General features: G+C 45.2%; 3 protein-coding genes across 14 annotated transcripts in view; 1 reads left to right on the forward strand and 2 right to left on the reverse strand.

Moving 5' to 3' along the window:
- Positions 1-10,305, reverse strand: part of dnm1a (dynamin 1a) — a 42,536-nt gene extending 32,231 nt beyond the window's left edge. For 6 of the 11 annotated variants that reach the window (XM_076043595.1, XM_076043591.1, XM_076043594.1 and 3 more), the window contains exons 1-5: positions 9,847-10,304; positions 2,005-2,078; positions 1,775-1,924; positions 1,424-1,627; positions 621-719 (exon numbers count right to left, since the gene is read on the reverse strand). In XM_076043595.1, the coding sequence (XP_075899710.1) occupies positions 621-719; positions 1,424-1,627; positions 1,775-1,924; positions 2,005-2,078; positions 9,847-10,007 (688 nt within the window). In that variant the 5' untranslated portion in view covers positions 10,008-10,304. Of the gene's footprint in view, positions 1-620; positions 720-1,423; positions 1,628-1,774; positions 1,925-2,004; positions 2,079-9,846 lie in introns of all 11 variants that reach the window. The other 5 variants (XM_076043593.1, XM_076043586.1, XM_076043588.1 and 2 more) reach the window with 2 other exon arrangements.
- Positions 10,306-11,031: 726 nt separating this feature from the next.
- ciz1a (cdkn1a interacting zinc finger protein 1a) lies at positions 11,032-17,460 on the forward strand. Of its 2 annotated transcripts, none has more exons than XM_076043565.1 (16): positions 11,032-11,188; positions 11,685-11,948; positions 12,586-12,713; positions 13,114-13,331; positions 13,843-13,960; positions 14,086-14,173; positions 14,304-14,419; positions 14,498-14,577; positions 14,654-14,860; positions 14,950-15,080; positions 15,183-15,276; positions 15,362-15,475; positions 15,571-15,720; positions 15,823-15,901; positions 16,032-16,153; positions 16,263-17,460. In XM_076043565.1, exons 2-16 carry the CDS (start codon positions 11,782-11,784, stop codon positions 16,686-16,688), a joined length of 2,238 nt encoding a protein of 745 aa, XP_075899680.1. In that variant the 5' UTR covers positions 11,032-11,188; positions 11,685-11,781; the 3' UTR covers positions 16,689-17,460. The 2 variants fall into 2 exon arrangements, with proteins under 2 accessions (XP_075899680.1, XP_075899681.1); XM_076043566.1 differs by lacking the exon at positions 11,032-11,188 and adding an exon at positions 11,554-11,573.
- An 842-nt stretch (positions 17,461-18,302) lies between these two features.
- Positions 18,303-19,967, reverse strand: bbln (bublin coiled coil protein). The gene is made up of 2 exons (XM_076043568.1): positions 19,595-19,967; positions 18,303-19,291 (listed from the first exon to the last, which is right to left on the reverse strand). The coding sequence occupies exons 1-2, from the start codon at positions 19,671-19,673 to the stop codon at positions 19,047-19,049; spliced, it is 324 nt and encodes a 107-aa protein (XP_075899683.1). The 5' UTR covers positions 19,674-19,967; the 3' UTR covers positions 18,303-19,046.
- Positions 19,968-20,320: the final 353 nt, after the last annotated feature.

Consider the following 20,320-nt stretch of genomic DNA (forward strand, 5'->3'; position numbering starts at 1 on the left):
GTGTGTGTGTGTGTGTGTGTGTGCGCGTGCTTATCCAAGGTTTTACAACAGAGAGAGAAAAACAAAAAAGAGAGAGTTCAGGTCACTCAGATCTCGTTTCACCTCTTGTTAAGTTTTCTCATGCATCACTCGAACGAAGGCCGTTTCATGGTCTGTAAATAATGCAACTGTGCGCCAGCAGCCTTGTAAATGTGCGTGTGTGTGTGCTTGTATGTGTGCGTGTGTGTAAGAGGGAGAGAAATAGACAAGAGGGAGAAGGATAAGGAGAAAAAAGAAGGAAAGAAGGCAGAGAAAAAAAACAAAGAACATGGAAAAAATTCTGCGTCTCATGTCTGAGTTCAAACCAAATGCAAAATGGAAAAGAAAATCACCGCATCAGCAAACTGAATAAAGAGCAGCTTACAAGATACATACAAGCTCTTTCCAAGACAGTGACACACACAACACACACCACACACACTTTTTTCCATCTTCTAACACCCTCCTTCTCCTTTATCCTTCCATCTCTTGCCCTGTTTTTCTTTCAGCGGTTGGCAAATGTGAGCGTGCGCGCATGTGTACAACTGCCCCGCGACCACAAGGGGGGAACGGTGAGCTGGAGAAAGCGTGCGTGCACTCACCCCTCCTGAGTGGGAGCAGCTTGTTCTCCAGGATGTCCTTCGCGTCCGTCCCGTCGTCCATCAGGTCCAGCTTGGTGATCACGCCGATGGTCCTCGAACCTGTTGTGAGTCACGGTACAGAGAACAACATCAACACAAACATGCAAAAACAAAATAGCATCACAAATTGGAAGTGCTTTGGAGCAACAGCAAAAAAAATCCCAATCTGATTATGTCTTTTGGCTGTTTGTGGTCACAGATCAGATGGACGCCATTCATGAAGTCACTTGTTGGATGCAACACAAACCACACTATACAATTTTGCCACAATATAAAAATGTCCAATGGACGTGCAGAATCCACTTTGTCAATGTTTTCAAGTGTGTTAAATGCGTCGGTCAACTCCCCAGAAATGGGAAAATTCCACAAAATGAGTGCCAGAACTCATTTCAGAAAATTGGCCATTTGTGATGTCACAGAGAAGACGACTACTACTACATCTTCCAGGTTCGTGGGAACAAAAACCAGGTGTTGTTTTTTTTAACCATCTTTTGCTTCACTTTGCTTTGCTTTGCTGCACTGACTCTGACATTGAACAATTAGCGCCATCTAGTGGACATAAAAAAAGCTCAATCAATGTTATTATTTTAGTTTACAAAAATAAAAATGTATCCACTGCAAAAAAAACTTCTCCTCCTACTTCGACTAAGTAGATCCAGCTCAGATTTAAACCTCAGTTGATCAAATGCAGAGCTGAGTCTCCCTGTTTTTGGGAGGTTTTTGGTTGTTTTTTTTTTGCAGTGACATACAAATTGCACACTCACCCGGAGGGTCGACCTCTTTGGCAATCTTCAAAGCGTCAGAGTTGGCCAGATCGGAGTTGGCCGGGGACACAGCCAGCATCAGGCAGTTCTCCTTGGTGACAAACTGCATCAGCATTTCTCGAATCTGGGCCTCGATGTCCGCCGGCTGGTCGCCCACCGGCACCTTGGTCATCCCGGGCAGGTCCACCAGGGTCAGGTTGAGCACTGGGGGTGGAAGAGGAGGAGGAGGAGGAGGAGGAGGAGGGGGAGGAGGAGGTGAATCACCACCCGGAGAGGTTGCAGACAAACACGTTGTTCCCGATAGGAGGCAGCGCGCTGGATTTTGCATTGAGCGTTTTTTCTCAGACTGACCGTTAGGGGAATAGACGCGCAGGTTGATGGGCACGGGGGAGATTCCCTTGTTAGCACCCGTGATGCGGTCAGTCTCCGCCTCGATCTCCTGCCGGACTTCGTCAAAGTCTGTGAACTTTTTGCCCTTGCAGTGGAGGAACTCGGCATGTTCTGGAAGGAGCAGAGAGTGAGAGATCAGCACAACTGAACAACGCTGAGTAATTTGGACATGGAAACGTCCGTGTTTGCACCTGTCGGACAGTTCATCAGCTGCAGCACCAGAGGACGACGGGTCACAATGCCAGAACCACGGGGAAGAAAGTCCCTGTGACAGAAAATTAGAGATGGCAAAAAGAAAAAATAAGATTAGTAGATTAACAATTTAAAAAGTGGGTACGTATGTTGCAAGACTGCCATGATATCTGTAGTAATATGTATCATAAAAACCCAAAAGAGGACTATTTGTACAATAAATAATTTATAAGTATAATTATAAGAACTGTGCCTTAATAGCCCTGATGGGAGGTCCATAAAATTTTAATTCTCTATACTTGAGTTGATGGAATTGTAATGGTTGTTTTGAAGGTTTACCCAGTAGTTTGACAAACGCTTGATCTGTTTCAGAGTCAACACATCCTCATCACCAGCACGGGGCATCTTATTACACCTAAACCACAAATGGAAATTGTCTGTTCAAGCAAATTCTTGTGAACAGTGTTCTCTTGTAATTACCCAGTATAATACAACAATATTTATTATTATTATTATTTTTTTTTTTAAGTTAAATTTCCATGTGGAAAACCTTGCTGCTCCGTATCTGAAGCAAAGCTCTGGGTCGATTAAAGCGTGTGAGTTCCCGCGCACTCAACCCGGCTGCCACAGAGCTTCTTGTTCAGGCACCAAACACTGTTGTCTTTGGGGATGTTTGGTGGCTTACGCAACTCAAGCGTCAGCTCGCCACTGGCACAGCTCGCCACTTCCCAACCAGCTGACTGGACAGTTGTCATTCAGCGGCGCGTGAACTCCCGCGAGCGTGCACGCCGTGGGTTTTCAATCCCACATTGTCCAGCAGCGGTGTCATAACTTGGTTCTCTTGCATGGCGTCACTGCGTACAGAGCTGCGCGATGCCCAGTGAGAAGTCATCCTCCTATAATATACAGATAATTTTTTTCCTACAACCAAAGGCCACAGAATCTTCAGCGTAATCAAGAGAGACATGCTGTGAAGATATCAGTGGGATGTCTGTTTATTTATTTTTGTATTGCGGTCTATGGGGAAAGTGCTTTTTGGGCCCATGGAATTTTTTGCTGCAGTACCTCGAGTGACCACCGGGAAAAATGATCAGCGCGCCGCCATATTACCAGTCCGGTATCCAGTTCTTATAATACATCCATGGTTAGGATACACAAGTCATACGTTAATGCAGGGCTGAATGTGCTGTGATTGAAAAAAAATCTCACTGAAAGGTCAAGCATTCAAGGCCTTGCGTGTGAGGTTTAGCATACCCTAGTGGCAAGAGAGCACAATGCAGACAATTGCGTACCTGTTTATTTGTCATGTCTTGCTTTGTGGCCTTGCTGCCACTTCGACTTCAGCTCCCGGAACACAAACTGCAGTTGCTGTGGCCGCCTGAATGCCTGACTCACCCTGCTGAACGTTTTTCCCCCGTCAGCAATTTTAGTTGGGGAAAGGGCCACTCTGGTCTTTCATACATACAAATCAGTTTTCCGTGCCATTTCATACCGATAGATCCCTTTACACTAAAAAAAAAAACAAAAAAACAAGGCCTTTCAAAAAAGGAATCCTATTTACTTACAAATTTGTGCTTCTGTAACTACAGGCAGTACTGAAAATAAATGAATAGCGCCATACCGTTTATTTTGATGCACTGAAAGCGAGACCGTTTTAGGCCTCTTTTGGATAAAATCACAGCCCTTAAAATCTACCTCAGTGCCACCGGTCTTTATCTGCCCATCTGCTGCTCTACCTGCCTGCCTGGCTGGCTGGCTTGAAAACTGGTGTGCACGTTTTAATGAGTGTGAGGCTTTCCCCGTCGGCCACTTGGTGAAGACAGATGGCCTTAACTGCAGGTCACTGCGCTCCGCCTCCGTCTTCTCCTCCTCCTCCTCCTCCCCCACTTCAACTGTCACCACCCGGATCCTCCAATCGAGGAGGGAAAAGCCCTCGAACCATCATGGGAGTGACGCAGCGCTAAAAGCAGCGTCCTCTCCATCTATCGGTTCTTCCACTTTGAACAGCTCACGGGCAATCCTCCCACCGGGAAAAAAAAAGCAGAAATAATAAAACTGCCGGGACTGGCTGCTGAAACAAGCTGACACAGCAGAGACACGAGGCAGAAGGATGAGATTGAAAAATCAATGGGACGGAGAAAATAAAGCAGGCAAGGTCGATTTGGGCTATTTTGAAAAATCAATTTACCGGACTAGTGGCTGAAATGGAAATTCTGTAATGATATTATGAATATGAGATAGGCATCAATTGGCAAAAAAAAAAAAGTGTCTGTCTGCCACGGACCAATCAAATCTTTTCTTTACCAGCAGTTTATTCACATAGCTACGGCTCAAAGCTTCTTATTGGTGCAGGGAGTGATGCTCCACGTTGCGACCACTTCCTTGTTTTCTTCTTCACCTGACTGAAAGGGAGCAGATTGGCTGTGGAATCGTTCCGCTGACTGAAAATGTTTTCTGACGGAGGCTGGCAAGATGGATGGAGCGAGCCTTCCAAATTGAATTCTGAGTGATGCGGCTGCTGTGCGTGGTTAGCATAATCAATGAACAGAAGGTGGGCGTGCTTGTGCGTGGGTCGGGATTAGGTCACACACTCTCGCGCACGCAAACACGCACACATACACACTCAGACCATCACACAGCCTTCATCCTACAGCATCTTTCCCTTTCAAAAAAAAAAGCCTGATTAGCCTTTTCTGTGCAACTTTCAATGCCCATATGTTGCTGTGCACACCCACCCACGCACTCACACACATACGCACACCCCGGCTGAGCAAAGTGACTCCCTGTTTCGTTGTTACAAAATGTGCACATTCAGCCGTTGCAGAAAAACACACGTGGACACGTTGACGCACCGACAAACTCACACGTGAACATCCGCTGTCATCACATATGCATCGTTTTACTGGCTGCACAGGTTATTGCTCTGTGTTCCATTAAGTTTGCAAAGACTGTTTGCTCTATTATGCAAATGGTAAAAAAAAAAAAACTGAGACAGTGCAATAACTCGACTCGACGCTCTGCCAGTCGCCCAGTGCATCGCATCACTTCCGACTCCTGCACACAGTCAGACGCTGAGCCTCTAATCCTGCTTTACTGGCTGCATCTCTGACAGCCCCGACACCCATGAAGCTGCACAGCCTGGATGGGTTGGGTTTTTTTTTTTTTTACTTCCTTGCTCATTGCAGCTCATTGTTAATGATTTGTTTTTCTTTTTAAACGCATGTGCGCACGCACTGCTGTCAGCAACTGCCGTCGTCTTGCAGGAGCCAATGACGTGACAGCTTGCTGGACGGCGGCATCCAGATTAGATCAAAGCCAATGGGAGAATGCATTGTAGGTAAACTGTGGCCCAAACAGAGATTAGTGGTAATCCTCTGTCGCAATGTGAGGAGGACACTCTTCTCTTTCACACATCTACCTCATCCAGTGTTCAGATTGACTAGTTGTTTTAGATGTTCAACAAAAAAAAATCATATAATGTTTACATTCTTATTGCATACAAAACAAGTGACTGTCATGCGAGTATTATTTATTACAGTTTTTAATTTGCTTCTCTAGACTGTCACTGAACTCATCAGAAAAATGAAAAAAAAAACATACTGTTTGGGAAATTGGCCCCTTGTGATGTCATAAAGAGCACTGGTGCCTCTCCCAGGTTAGTGACATAACACTCCCTCTGAGGCTTTCACCTTTTCCCCTTTCCACATAGATTACTATTACTAAATTAGATTTATGGACACATCAGGGTCAAGTATTAAAATTGTATTATATTACGGGACCTTTAATACTCTTAGCTTTTTATGTGATTCTAAGAAAAACACATACACACAGGACCGGATGCTTACTAATCCTTCGTGCCATGTGATGGTGGTGCAGGCTTCCGTTGGGGAAATTATTAGGATATAGTGTAAAAGTAAAATGTTGGCTATTTGCCATAATGGAAAAAAATCAAATTATAAAGAATAATGGATCAAACATCCATTTAATTGGTGTTTTATCTTTCTGCAGCATCATCTCCCATTAAAGGGCTCTTTTATATTTCCCTCTTTCAACCGTCCCCGCGTGGAGGTTCCCCTTTGAAAAGAATAAAGGCTTGCGATGAAGCGCTTCACCCGCCGCGTCCTTCACATGGCTGAATCTGCTGCCTTTCTTTATAATGCCCCAGGCCTTTTTACCAGTTATGTAATACGTGACACTGGCTGTATATTATCATCATAATCTGAGCGAGTGGGGCTTGGAGCCGTGATGGCAGCGGGGACAGAAAACTGTCTGTGTTGAGGTTTTATGTTTCGGGGGATGTGCTGGTGCCAGCGGCCTTTAAAAGATGACAAAGTGCCGGAGTGGCCAGAGCTTCATGCTGTGCCGCTGCTGAAGCAGCAGCCACCTCCTCCCACGTTGAAGGCAAAACTGTACATCCTGAGGCCTTGTTTTTAGCTGCTGGTTTTGTGCAGCTGAGCCCTGGTCCTTAAAAAAAGCATTCTTACAAAAGCAGATCCAGGCAAATTAAAGCAAACAGGACAAAATTACAATGACCACATATGGAGCAAAAAGAAGGATGGCGCGAAACCAGTCGAGCTAATCTTGCTAAAGGTCAGTGTGGGTGTGGCTGCTCTAGAAAAGGTTTTCCTCAGTGGACAGCTATTTGCCAGTTCTGTCATTGTGCTTTTTTAAAGAGCTCTCCATGGTGCTGAAATGTTCTTTGCACAATACACATCCATGTAGAATATTTCTTTATGTGCATTCATGTGTATTGTTTTGTTTTTTTTATCCTGACCAGAATGTGCTTAACGTTAAAAAGTTTCTCACGTGGGAACTAACGAGTTGAAAGCCTCAAATCTAATAGAATAGAGTACAAGCACGAGGCCAGATACCCACAACCACCTCCACATGAACCGCAGTGCACACAGGCTCGGCTTTTCACCCAGCTGGCACTCCTGGTTCCAAGCACTGGAGACCCGGAAGGCTCTCGCCTTTGTTTTTCCGCTAATTGGACACACGGGAGCCGTCTGAAATACAGAGTCAGACTCGGCGACAGATGCAGCTGAAGATTGGAAGAGCCAAACACAGACGAGTCGATCGGCACAGCCCAAGTCAGTTGAATATACTGGAAGTAGGGAGACAGGTGGGTAAGTAGTGGAGGTTTGGTCCGACAAAAATGCTCAACATTATCTGGGTGTTTCAAAGGCAAACCTCTTAACATAACTGCACTCGTAAGAAAGAGGAAATTCCAAAAGGCCTTCTCAGAAAAATCTCTGCCAGCTTCCATTTAACCATCCAATCGTTGCTTTGGAGATCAGCACTTTCACTCTCCCTCATCATCAAAGCGTGTCGAGTTCACTAAAATGACTGTCGCAGGCTGGCGGGAGAGCGAGTTGCGCTGGGGTGAAGGATACGAGACAGAGACGTCAATCTAGAGCTCTCTCCACAAGGGCAAATTATGGAGGCTGAGATGAAAAACGGCGAAGGACGGAGGTCGTAAAAGCACACGGATCAATTTGATTAGTGTCCGTGGACCTTGGCTCATGCCATTAGCGCAGTGTGCGTCTCCGCACCTTGACTTTGTTCCTATAAGAGGATCGCCGCCCTTGTCCCCGAGTCCTGCCAGGCGTATATCAGAGATCCAATCTTTATCTTGTGCCAAGTGCAGGAGAGACGGTGAAATATGAAGGGTTACAGTGTCGACGTGTACAGTACAGTACGCTCCATAAATACACAACCACTCTTGCTTTCAATTTGTCACTGCAAAAGAAAACAAAGAAACTCTGCAGCCTCTGAAACAGTCGAACGCATCGTCCTGATATAACTGACGAAAATGACTTTCATTATTCGTCATTACTGTGCTATTGATCGCCTACGCTAACCGTAATCTGGCAACCTGAGAGGGAAGGAGGCAGAACAGCCAAGAGTGATCGTCGCTCTTGCAGGGAAAACATTTTGCGAGGAAGGATTAAAAAGAGGCTCCGTGGGAGGTAAACAGACAGTTGGGTTGTGTGCCTTGCTTTCAGGCTGATAAGGCAAACACAGTGGGCCGCTGGGAGTGCGTAGGACGGCAGGACCTGGCTGACGTCGCCTCGGCGGCGCAGGGAGAGTGCACGCACACACACGGGACGCCATTCACTCCGCAGCCTCGTTTCCTGCAACGCGACTGCAGCGTTTTACCGCCACAAACGGCAAAAGTATTTTCAATTTTTAAGGAGTATTTTCAATTTTTAAGGAGTATTTTCAATTTTTAAGGAGTATTTTCAATTATTTTGTAAGCATTTTCACAACAATCTTTTGTGTTGATCCTTCTGCTGCTCATTCCACAACTGAGACGTCTAACAAGGCAGAGTCTGTTTCTACAGCTGGGCTGTCCAAACACGTTCTTTGCCTTTGAAAAAATATCTCTGAGACAGAGACAATGACTTTGAAGGGCTAGACTCCACATTGCGGATTGAATGGTCCCAAAGTTCTAGTTTTTCCTATGATACTAGGATGTAATATTCAATATTGCGATTGCACTTCATGTGACGCAGCAATATGGAGCTCACCCCACTTGAAATACTTGGACTCAAGATACATAGTTGACCACCTCCTGTGGCATCCTCCAGATTATCCCGTCATGTAAACAGTAGACTTGACACACCTCCTCCCCCGTTAAGATGGGGATTAGGACTTTGGCCATAAGGTTGAACTATCTGACTTCAAGGTGTCGGGCAAAAGAGATAACCCTTGTTATCTCTTGTTGGCTTTTTCCTGTTTGATTAGAGCCGCAAGAGATCCACTCCTTAATTAAAAATTCCTCTCTAAATGACGAGCGTGGACGTTTCCATAGCCTGAGTGGCTCTGGGGCGAAGCCTGCGTATAGTTTGACCTTTCGTAGAGCAGACTAATTGATGAAAGCCCTCTTCCAAAACGTTTCAGACCGGGTGAATTAAACAAGCTGCCGGGTCGAAGGGAAACTGACAAACAGCCTGAGCAGCACCTTTGTTGCCTGCATACGAGCACTGAGCGTCACTTATAGCCTAAGCACAGGCAGACAGATGGATGAGCTGAGCTGGAAGGGCTCAAAGCTCAGGTGAACGCTGTCTGTCTCCCTCCCACTTAATGTTGGACTCTGCAAGGTCACACTGCAGCACAAAACACAGCATTTACTTATTTATTTATTTATTTTGCTGTCTTTGTACCGTCATCTGGTCCTGATACAAATCCCGGCGTGTGTGCACTTGCGCAGCTAAAAACCTCTTCCCACGCAGGAAGCCTCAGTATTAACCGCACTGAGGACAAATAGAACAACACAGGCCCCAGGAACGACAACACAACCGCCAAGCGGCCGGACAGGAAGTCATCGTCCAAACTGACCCCTGCCTCAATGACATATGTCACGTGATCTGCCCTAATAAACAAGAGCAACTTTATAATTCCCCTGACCCGAATCATCAAGGCATTAATGTATATTTTTAAAAAAAAAAAAAAAGAAAGAAAGAAAGAAAGAAGAGGTCTATGACATCAGGCAGCAAGTTATTCAAAGGGATTGTTTTGCTCCTCGAGTGACCATGCAGCGGTTAATTGATAAACCTCGCTCTGCGTTTCTGCAGGCCTACGTAAATAATCTCCTGGCGTTGATGCCACGTCAATGAATGAAAGAAAGCGACTGAAATTGGAGAAAGCGTTCAATGACACTTTAGGGTTCTCAGCCTTTGTGTGTGTGTGTGTGTGTGTGTGTGTGTGTATGTGTGTTGGATTTAAACCTGCGGGGAGGGAGGGGGATGGGGATGTGCAAAGTGTCAATTGAAAGCGCTTGCGCGGCGCAGCCGGGGCCGCAGCGACGTGCGCCGCAGCCCGCTTGGAAAGCCACCTACCTGCCAACGAAGTTCTCCAGCACCGAGCTCTTCCCGGCGCTCTGGCCGCCCACCACGGCGATCTGGGGCAGGTCCAGGTTGGCGTTCTGGCCGATGGCGGAGAAGGCATCCTGCATGCGGTTCACCAGAGGAATCAGATCCTCCATCCCCCGGTTCCCCATGTCGGCGACGCACCACCAGGCAGCCTAGTCCTTGACACACAGCACCGGGGCAGGCACACGGATGCGGTTGCTGTTATGCCTCCTCTCGCCACCCCTTCCGCGTTCAGAGGGGTGTTTCAGACGCGCCGCCGTTTCACTTGACAGCCCAGTCCGTCATCGACTGCGTCTCCTCGGTGGTGTGTCAGATCACCTCAGCCAGTCTCTCTCTCTCTCTCTCTCTCTCTCTCTCTCTCTCTCTCTCTCTCTCTCTCTCTCTCTCTCCGCAGGGGAGGGGAGGAAGGGGACGAATCTAGTATTTTCTCAGGAGGGATCCCAGCAGTTGTGCACGCACACCGCTTGGCGGCGACACTGATACATTTGCACGGTTTCTGCACGCTTTGTGACGTAAACATTGTCTTTTGTTTTTTTGTTTTTCTAACGTTTAGGTGCAGCTTATTGACGCCTTAATTAATATGCCTTGTGTTTTTGCACTGGAGCTGGGGAAAAAAAACGGATTTGGGTGAGATGTCCAGATCTGTCCATGGTGCTGAATCTCTGAGCACCGTGGACAGAGGCCACTACTTAAAAAATAATAATAATAATAATCTGTGATTAAAAAGATTTTTTGCGATTCCTTTGAATATCAGCTCAAATTGAATTTAATCGTACCTGTTTCAAGTTATTAAATTACACAAGAAGATCACATCAGATCTTTAACTTTTGACATCTCGGTAATCTCTATATCAAAACGATGCGATGGGATTTTTTCATTACAACTGCAGGCAGAAAGAAGTTTCAAGATTGTGTTATTTATTTTAAACTACGGAGAAACACCAGTATTCCAACACTTACGTTGAATCTATCGATGTCATCCATACCATCAGGGCAGATTCGAAATAAATACTAAAGATAATTGGATTCATTATCAAATTACATGCTTAGAGAGTGTGGTTTTACGCAGTGTGGGTTTGTGCAGTGCTGGCAAATTAAATTAAATCAAACGCCTCAATAACTGTGTGGGCACGAAGTATTCGTTCAGTCCTCTCAACAAACGCTAGAGGGCGACAACGTCCGCTCACCCCATCCACTGACGCTGTGGAAGCTGTGACACTCAGAACCCGCAGCAAGTTAGACCGGCAAACGTGAAAGTGCTCTACCTTACTCTATGGTTTCAGTTACATGATAGCGTACAACTCCTCGAGGTGAGTATAAAGTTGGTCAAATGATTGTGCGCGGACAAAGAACAAATGCGAGAAGCATTTGACTGTATTTTAACGTGGCGAGTGCTAAGCTAGGCTAACTTGTTGGCTCTGACGTCGAGGGGACAGCGGCTAACGTAGCTTCGTTCATCTCATGGCAGGTGTATTTCGTCCCCATATACAGTCCACGATGCCTACTTTATAGCTGTTTTCTGACAAAGGTATCCCTTTCCTCCTAGACGTATGCCCGGCGTGCACTTACTCTTGTGAAACTGGCCAACTGTGAAAACTTAATCTCAAGAAACTATCGCTGGACTAAACAGTAGATTGTTGTTATTAGCATAGCATGCAGTCTTCGTAATGTGAGAGCGACCTGTTGTTTCAGGAGGTGCGCACTCCTATCCATGGTCTCTTCTGATTTTGTATTTTCTCACTGTGTACTTTATCTCAGGCACACCGGGCTTCCATTCACGCTCGCATTTTACCCTCCTCTGTGCAGGGATATTCTTTGTGGGGGGCACCGCCAGAACATTGGCACCTCTCAGCTTGCGGGACTGTCTGCTCACGGTGTAACGGAGGGGAACTAAAAGCCCGTTATGTTCAACCCACACATTCATCAACAACAGCAACAGCAGCAGCAGCAGCAGTTCCACCAGCATCTGCGGCAGCTACAGCAACTTTTCCAACAGCAGCCTCCGCCTCCTCCTCCGCCCCAGCCGCCCCCGGGTCACCATGTCGCCCACCATCACCACCAGACGCCGCGGTAAGGCCGTCTACTCGAGCGCGGGGATCGGGGCGAGGCCCTCGCCATTGTAAACGCGTGTCTGGCTGAATTGGAGCTGGAAACAATGTGTGACTTTGGGGATTCGGACCAGTCTGCTGATGTCGTATTGCATTTTGATTCTTTGAATGGTGATTTATTTTTAATTTTTTTTCTGTAGATGAATTGCAGAAGTTTCCACACCTAACTAGGTTATCTTCAAATCAGTCCCTGCTTTCCACCTGTCAATGATTGTTATAGGTGTGTTGAAAGTGCAGCTAATGTTGGTTTGTCATGTTCCCTGTCTAATGGTTGTGTTCATTACCAATGGATTTTACAAAATACTGTTCTTGGATTTCTGGTACGGGGCCAATAAGGGAATTTGCACCTTGCACTAAGGAAACCCAACAGTTTATGACATCAATGTAATTGTATAACTTTATAACATATAACCACCACCCTGTTGAAGACTCTTTGAGTATGAGTCACGCAATACTTCTTCTCAGTAATTAACCTGCATTGAAACTATGGATACGGGATTTGCTGCAAACGCAGTAGCTCAGCGGATTTGCTGTTTATTAACCTGTTTCTTGACTTGGATTATATATTCATTCAGATTATGTCTCTCGTTGTTTCCCAGGGCCTTACCTGTCCCTCCTCAGACGGCTCCGCCGGCGAGAATGGTTAACCTGTGTCAAGCAACCCAGACCACCATCTTAGCCCCCAACCCCATGCTGCAGGGGGCGCTGCTTATGCAGCAGATGCAGGGTATGCTTTATATTACAGTCAAATAAAATGGCATCAGTGTTGTTGGGATTGCTCCATCAAAGTAACCCAACTACTGATTACTCCTTAAAAAAGTAATCTAAATATTTCTTTAACTACTTTGTTTCCAAAGTAATCAATTACTAATTACTTTAGTTAAAAAAAAAGATAATGTGACAGTTGAGAAAGTCTTGTTTCCTGCACATAACGTTGTTATTGTACCTGTTTTACCACGATAATCCCGTTACATTACTCTGTTACTTAAAAAAAAAAAATTGTTTAATTACAGTAGTAGACTACTGAGTAATAGATTACTCGCCAACACTGAATGGCATCCTGTGAAAAATACAAAGTTTTGTTTTTCTTAACCAATTCTGCCATGCTCTGCTTCGCTGTTAACCAGGCAACATGAGGAATTTCGGAATGGGCGGCCAGCAGTTCCGCCAGTTCTTCGCAGCCTCTTCCAGGTCGTCCCTGCTTGGACCAGTTCCCATGGGCATGGCCATCAAGACCCCCATCATCAGTTTCCCAGCTGCTCGACCGTTCCACCCACACGCTCGCTTCTATAATAGCAACCCGACCTCGACAGCCTCCTCCTCCTCCACCATCAGCATGACCACAGTAATTACAACAACACAGTCATAGTAACTACCGTCACATTGTGGCTGTTTTGGCAAGGCGTGTGTCCTACAGGTGTCTGAAGCAATTACACTTGGTTGCTTTAAACGCGCGCGCACACACACACACACACACACACACACACACACACACATTTTCTGGTCCAGTGTTTCTGTGGTGCATCTATATTTCCGACGTTTTGTCCTGTACTAATGTTAGAGTCAACACTTGAAGAATTTCAGCAGACCAGAAACTCCTCCATAAAAAGCAATTATGGGTGTGTTTTTTAACTTTGCTACCACCTACTGGATTTTCAGAACTATAACAATCACTTTAAGACTTGTGAGCAATTATGAAATACGTTTCATGTTTATTTCGCCATTTGAATCTTTTTATACTCTCAATTGATTAAAATCAGTCTTTTGTTTTTTTTCTCCTGACTTGCTTACATATTCTTTTGCAGTTAACTAATCAGGGCCTCGCTAAAGCACTTCGATATTTTTTTTTTCCTTAGGACACTGCTACTCGCCAAACAGACAGAAAGAGAGACAGTGAGCAGATGGCAGCCGGAAGCTCAGAGGACCAACCAGCTGCCAGTGCTGCCATCGATGCCACCGAAAAGTCCTCAACAGGTAGGAAAGTGCGATGTATTCGAAACTGAAAGATTCCTGGAATGAGAAGGTTGGATCGTATCGGTGTCAAATTCTTGTGATATTTGTCGTGTGTGTCTCAGACTTTGCGTCTGTGCCAACGACAGACGGTTCTGTGGGAGGAGAGCAGGGAGCCACGCAGGCCTCCGAGGACCAACTCGAAGAACCTGCAGTCAAGAAGCAAAGGACTGAAGGGTAGCGAGGATTTTTCTCATTGTGAATAGGATTACCTTCAACCTTGATGAATTTTGAATGTTAAACCGTTACTGAGAAACGATCTGACATTGTGAAGAAAATTAATTTTGCCGTGCTTATTTTTTCTCAGGTCGGAGGAGTCGAGTCGAGACGAGTTTGCCGTTCAGAATATCACCCCTGCAGACGCGGATGTTGACGTTCCGCCTTCAGAGTGTGACGACATCGTAGATGGCAGCCAGCTTCACGGTAACTGCAGCAGTAAATTAGGGGATTGGAGGATTTTAACTGGTGAAATGTATTAATTTGTTTTTGTTTTTTACCCAGACTGCGAGATACAGGAGGAAGGAGGCTCTGCAGGCCACATGGATGTTGTTGAGTCCCTCGTGGAGGGTGACGCCATTGAGGTAAAGAGCAACAGAATCAGAATTACAAGAATAAAGCAGTGTTATATTAAACTTGTATTGTGATTTGCTCCTGCAGGCAGACAGCCGTCTGTCAGACCAGCCTCAGTCTACCTGTCCGAGGGACGACAACCAGCAAGATCACCTGTCCCTGGATGACATTTCACAAGTCAAAGAGTCTCCACTGGCTGGCCAGGAAAACCAGGAGGAAGGAGAGGATGGTGTGGCTGAGGGCACCAACAAGTTTTACTGCTACCTTTGCAGCATCACCTGCCACAACCAACAAGTGGGTTGAATAAAACATACTGCCGTGTTGGAAGAGAAGAGTTCTACTTTTATTTTACTCTTCTTCCCTCTTGTTTCTTTTGTCCCCAGAACTTCAGGAGTCATATGAACAGTATTTCTCACCAGCAGAGGATGATGGAGATCCAGCACATGAGCAACGCATGTCTGGTCACCCTGCTGCCTCGAGTGCAAGAGTCTCTTCAGGGAACAAACAAAGAGGGGTGCGTTCACATTATTTCCCTGTTTAAACTTAAACCAGACCTAATATTTTTTAGCACTTTAGGTTTTAAAGTCTTGGTTCATATTTGTCCTTTTCTTTCCAGAGAGAAGAAGGATGACATGAAGCACTGGTGCTCCACCTGTCACACCCACTTCACCAGCAGCCTCCCGGAGCACCGACGCACAGAGGAGCACAAAGTAATCAGCCGCTTGCGTCACAGGTGGATGCATTTTCATAGAGATGTAAATTAACATTGTCTTGGTGGTTGCTGTCTGTCCCCAGCTTGCCAGTAGAACTGTCATCTCCTCCTGCACCGTCTGCAAAAAACACTTCAGAACCTCGCAGATTTTTGTGGAGCACTTGCAGTCCCCGGAGCACAGGCAGCGGGTGGAGGAGGTAACGTGCCTCCATGTCCCTGATTTACAGCCTTTACTCAACTAGGAAACCTGTCCCCAGTATATGAAGTGTCTCTGCTTGCTGCTGTTCAACAGCTCCAGGAGAAGGAGGGCTCGGAAGCCTTGGGCAAGCTGACGGCCACCGACACCGACGGCTTTTCTTTGGAGGAGCTGGGGGACAGCGAGGCCGAGGAAGGAGAAGTTGCACAGAGGAGAGAAGGGGAAAAAGATTGCACTGAGACGCAGGTGACCTGAGAGGGGTTTCTAGAGTTCTGAGTCACATGTAACCTTTAGGTCATTTCGTCTTTGGTCTTACTCTGATTGTTGACGGTCTTTGTGGTTGTGCAGGATGGCTGGTCCTCCTGCAAAGAAGTGACTCTGGAAGACATGGCCAGCGATGAGCAGTACGATCCTGACACAGTCTACGGTACGGCTAACACATTTGTCTTTTCACAGCTTCTTAAAAAGCCAAGAAAGAACATTGAATTTGCTCGTGAATTTTTCTTTTACACGCACATGAGAAACTTGAAGTCACTGTCCTCCTTGGTTTACCACAGGGTCAAACTATTTTGTTCCGGTAGCGGGTTTTATCTGCAGACTCTGCAACAACTTTTACCACTTTGAGTCTTCAGCCCTGCACACACACTGCAAGTCACTGAAGCACTTTGAGAAGTTGAAGGTGAGTCGAAGATGTAAAAAATTGGGCCATCCACGGGACCATTAAAGCTTTTGTCTTCTAATGTTAACCTTTTTTTTGTTTGTGTTTATTTTATTTTATTTGCCTTCAGACGTACAAGGAGTTGCTCGGTCGAAAAGATGAAGCTGTTCTGTCTTCAAGAGAATCCACCCAAGCCGTAGACAGCCCCAGGCCTGGATCAGAGCCCGCAGGAGACTGTTCTGATACAAGTCAGCACTGTGATGACTCAGTATTAGGTATGAGCACAACCCCCCCGGAGCCTACAGAAAACGAGCAACAAAGGAAGCAAGCGGAACCTGGACCAACCTCACTGAGCGGAGCTGGCAGCCAGCAGCAGGAAGAGGAGACCCTCTCACAGGCTGCTGCTGAGCTGCCTGCTGCTCATGAAGGCGACCCGGAGCCCATGGCTGCGGCAGAGGACACTAATAAAGAGGAAGGTGAGGAGGCTCCGGCCGCCTCGGGGAGAAGAAAAGCCGCACCCAAGCGCAGGTCAGGCAGAGCGGCGAACAGACGCTGAGGTAGAGAGTTGTCAAAACTGAAGACACTTTTAAAGACGTAACATTTGTGAAGAAGTGCTTTCTTGAATGGGAGACCAAGTAGTGGACGGACCCGCCAGTCTCCTCATGTCGGAGGGTCCAGTTGAAGCGCCAACGGCTGAATGATGATAATTGACGATGGAAGATGAGGTCTTATGCGATGTTGTTCTGCCAGGGTGGGAAATTACCAGCAATCCAACGTGATGTGAGTCGGTGGTGGAGACTCGTTATGATAATACGAAAGGCAAGTGTGATATTGACTGGGAGGGCAACAGAATCACCGTTTAAGGTCGTCGAAGTCATTGGGTGCAACTTGATTACTAATTGGAAATAGTCCCAAATGGCATTTAGGATACTTGAAGTACTTGCCTTAATTATTAGCAATTTGAAGAAACATGATTTAAAAAAAAAAAAAAATTAGTTACTCTGTGCGTTTTAACTTTATTCTTCCTAGTGTTGATTGTGGACCGAGTGAAATCTATCCTTTTCAGACTTGAAACTGTAGTTGAATAGTAAAAAAAAACAAAAAAACAGCTGCATTCCAGCTATTCCTTCGGCCGCAGCAGATGGCAATGGTGAGCATGCTTACATGCTATCCTTAAGGGCATAGTTATTTTTTCTAGTTCAGCCGAATGTATTGGAATTCCTCAATGAGCATAGATGTAGCATGGATTCTTCACCTATTTCAAAATGGTATACCAAGTTATGACATTTCAAATGAGTCACCAGGCACTGATTAAAATAAATAAATAATTGTGTTAATTTCAAAAGCATAAATCAGAATTTTTATTTATCCAAATTTTTATTATTTCCTCGATGAAACTGCGTCCAACCATTTCAAATGTAGCTGAAGGAGGCGAGGTCACTGGTCCATTTCCCACCCTTTAATTTGTGATGGTGGCTCATCAGACCAGCAGGTTGATTCCTCACCCTGCGAGGGCTGACTGCGGCCTTCTGCTAACTCTCTGGCTGGCGTTGACGATGAATGATTAACACGTAGCACCCACTTTCAGCGAGCTAAAGTGTCGGGTGTAACAGAGTTGTGTTCGTTAGCTCGTGTTTTATTTTCTTGAAGTATCAAACCGGTTGTTTGGATTGAATGTAATGAATCGCTGCACCGTTCAAAGCAGTCACAGCGATGTTCGGGGAAAAAGGCTGCACAATGTCCCCAGTTCTTATTTTAAAAGAAAACTATACTTGTCAGTAAAGGCAAATTGTTGCTCGTCAAAGCTTTAATGACCTGAGGTGGTTTGGTTCCTGCTTTGTGTCATATCGGGTGTCATGGGTGACTCCTGTAGCTCAGAATTTTCACACAAAAAAAAAAAAAAGCTTGCGTGCAACTTAATTTTGTCGGTTCTACAAAACTGGTCAGGTGGTGTCACTGTTGAGTTCAAGTGAGGAGTCTTTTGGTGCAACATCCAGCAAATGATCCCCTCGAAGATGTCAAAATCTGGAATCTGGAAATGTTTCATTCCCAAACGAGGAGCTCTGAAAGGCTGACTCATATTCAATCTGTTAGTCACGGTCACATGGTGTGTTCGGGTTCACAAGGTGCAACCAAGTTTTTCTTAAACAGAAAGAGAAGCAGGCTGGAGCAGAATACCATGTACAGTGTAATTCTAAGCATAGCTGTAGGTTTCTTATCGTCTTTCTAACTCAGCTACTGACAAATTCAGACAAACAACTAGGTGATGTTTTCTATTTTGCTGGAACTCTTATGTATTTTGGATGTACGTTTTCTGTTCTGGGAAGGGGGAGTGTTTTAATTTATATTAAAAGGTTAAAAAAAAAAAAAAGAAAAGTCACTGGCTGTGGTAAATGCAATTATTCACAGCAACATTTAACACATAGGACTGTAACACTTTTTCTCAGAGCACACAAACAAGATACAGCAAACAGATGCTTTTACACTTGCAGCGAGACAAGAATGCTGGAAATATTACATTCTGTAGATGACACAAAATGATTTCCTTATTTGGTCACAGGGACAAATGAGCTGGTGTGGCTTAATTTAAAAAAAGAAAAACATCCAGCAGTCACACACACACACACACACACACAAACATATATTTATATATTGCATATTGGAATCGCATGGATTAGATTTTAGAAATGCAAGGCTCTGCAACCCCAAAGCACAGTTTCCCATTACACTGAAACCTTTAACTGTGACATTTTACAGAGTTGCCACATGTCAACCTAACAGACGTCAACGGGGGAGATCGAGTATGGCCATGATTGTAATTCAGTCAGTCTTCATAAATATATCTTTATCCCTGCATGCTGTTTACTATATTAACCTGACGGCAACGACAGCTAGTGTGATTTCCTGACGTTCATCATTTTCCATCCCCGCTGCCCTCGCATGCGTCCTCCTTCCTTTCCTCATCCACAGGAGCTTCCTCCTTTTTCTCCTCCTTGTCATCCTCCTTGGCGCCGTTCAGCTGTGCCCTGAACTCTAGCCGGGCTTGTCTGTTCGACTCCATCAGGTCGTGCAGTTTGCCATTGAGCGAATCGTTCCTCTCCTCCAGGCCGTCGAGATAAGAGTTGATCTCGTCGAGCATGGAGTTGATGGATTCGTACTCTGTGGAGACACGGCAGAGAGACTCGTCTTACAGCCATCAGTCTGAACGTTGTTCACACCGCTGTAGGAGATGCTGCACATTAGTCACGTGGTTGTTTTAACACTGCATAACTTTGTGAAAGAGGTGAACTGTATAATGCAAACTCGAAGGCTTGTAACTACCATACATTTTAATATATCTTAATTACATTGTGATTTTATTTATTTATTTATTTATTTATTTAAAGGAGACACATTTCATGCGACAGTGGTGACGAGCCTGTGTCACATGACATGGACTCGTTCATTGGCTTAGCTCGTTACCTTCATCGCTGAATTCATCTTCATCGTTGATGATGCCATCATCGATAGAGACGTCAGGATCCCCGTTTGGTCCCGACATTTTTAAGAAATATAATTCCGTGAGCTATTGTGATAACGAATCGCCGACAGTTCGCTTCCGTTACAGTGACAGCGGTAGCAAGCTAGTCGACCAGGGTTCGATTGAATTAGAAAAATAAATGACGGACCATACGCAACTAAACAACTTCTCCTCTATTTCTCCTCCTTCGTTATTTAATAAATACAATTCAAATGATCAAGACTATTTTTTTCCTTCATGGATATCGTTCACGGCTGAGCTGGCTAACTTGATGGCCGCTGCTTAACCAAACGACGGCTATGTTTACGGTGGCGGTGCATTGTGGGTCCTTGACAAAGATCGTTTTGCTGTAAGTAAGAGTACTCACTCTAAACAGATAATATGAAACATTTTCTGCGGCTAAAGAAAATGAACCGAAACCACTTATTCCATTTAATACATTCAAATACGGTCCATAATTTGGTACGATTCTGGCCTAAATAAATTTAGAAAAATATATTGTTTCTATTTTATATGTGCAATATGTTGTTGGATATAATTAGATTCTGGAAACCAAACAGTGTGTACCTTCTGTCTATTTCTTTCTCTATGATTCCAAGCTGTCAGATGAATCAGCTGACCTGAAGTGCAACTAGAACACGACTAAAGCGCATTAAGATTTATGTAAT

Source organism: Nelusetta ayraudi, unplaced genomic scaffold (genome assembly GCF_046127955.1).
Source record: "Nelusetta ayraudi isolate G7.1 ecotype Tasmania unplaced genomic scaffold, CSIRO-AGI_Nayr_v1 ptg000076l, whole genome shotgun sequence".
In the NCBI taxonomy this organism is placed as follows: Eukaryota; Metazoa; Chordata; class Actinopteri; order Tetraodontiformes; family Monacanthidae; genus Nelusetta; species Nelusetta ayraudi.

What these genes read in the sequence shown, in the direction of transcription:
- ciz1a (XM_076043565.1), top strand. Translation starts at nt 11,782, where the DNA reads ATGTTCAACCCACACATTCATCAACAACAGCAACAGCAGCAGCAGCAG. An exon ending in GCTTATGCAGCAGATGCAGG is followed by an intron (nt 12,714 to 13,113) that starts GTATGCTTTATA and finishes GCTGTTAACCAG; the next exon opens with GCAACATGAGGAATTTCGGA. An exon ending in TGGAGGGTGACGCCATTGAG is followed by an intron (nt 14,578 to 14,653) that starts GTAAAGAGCAAC and finishes TTGCTCCTGCAG; the next exon opens with GCAGACAGCCGTCTGTCAGA.
- bbln (XM_076043568.1), bottom strand. Translation starts at nt 19,673, where the DNA reads ATGTCGGGACCAAACGGGGATCCTGACGTCTCTATCGATGATGGCATC. An exon ending in AGATGAATTCAGCGATGAAG is followed by an intron (nt 19,292 to 19,594) that starts GTAACGAGCTAA and finishes GTGTCTCCACAG; the next exon opens with AGTACGAATCCATCAACTCC.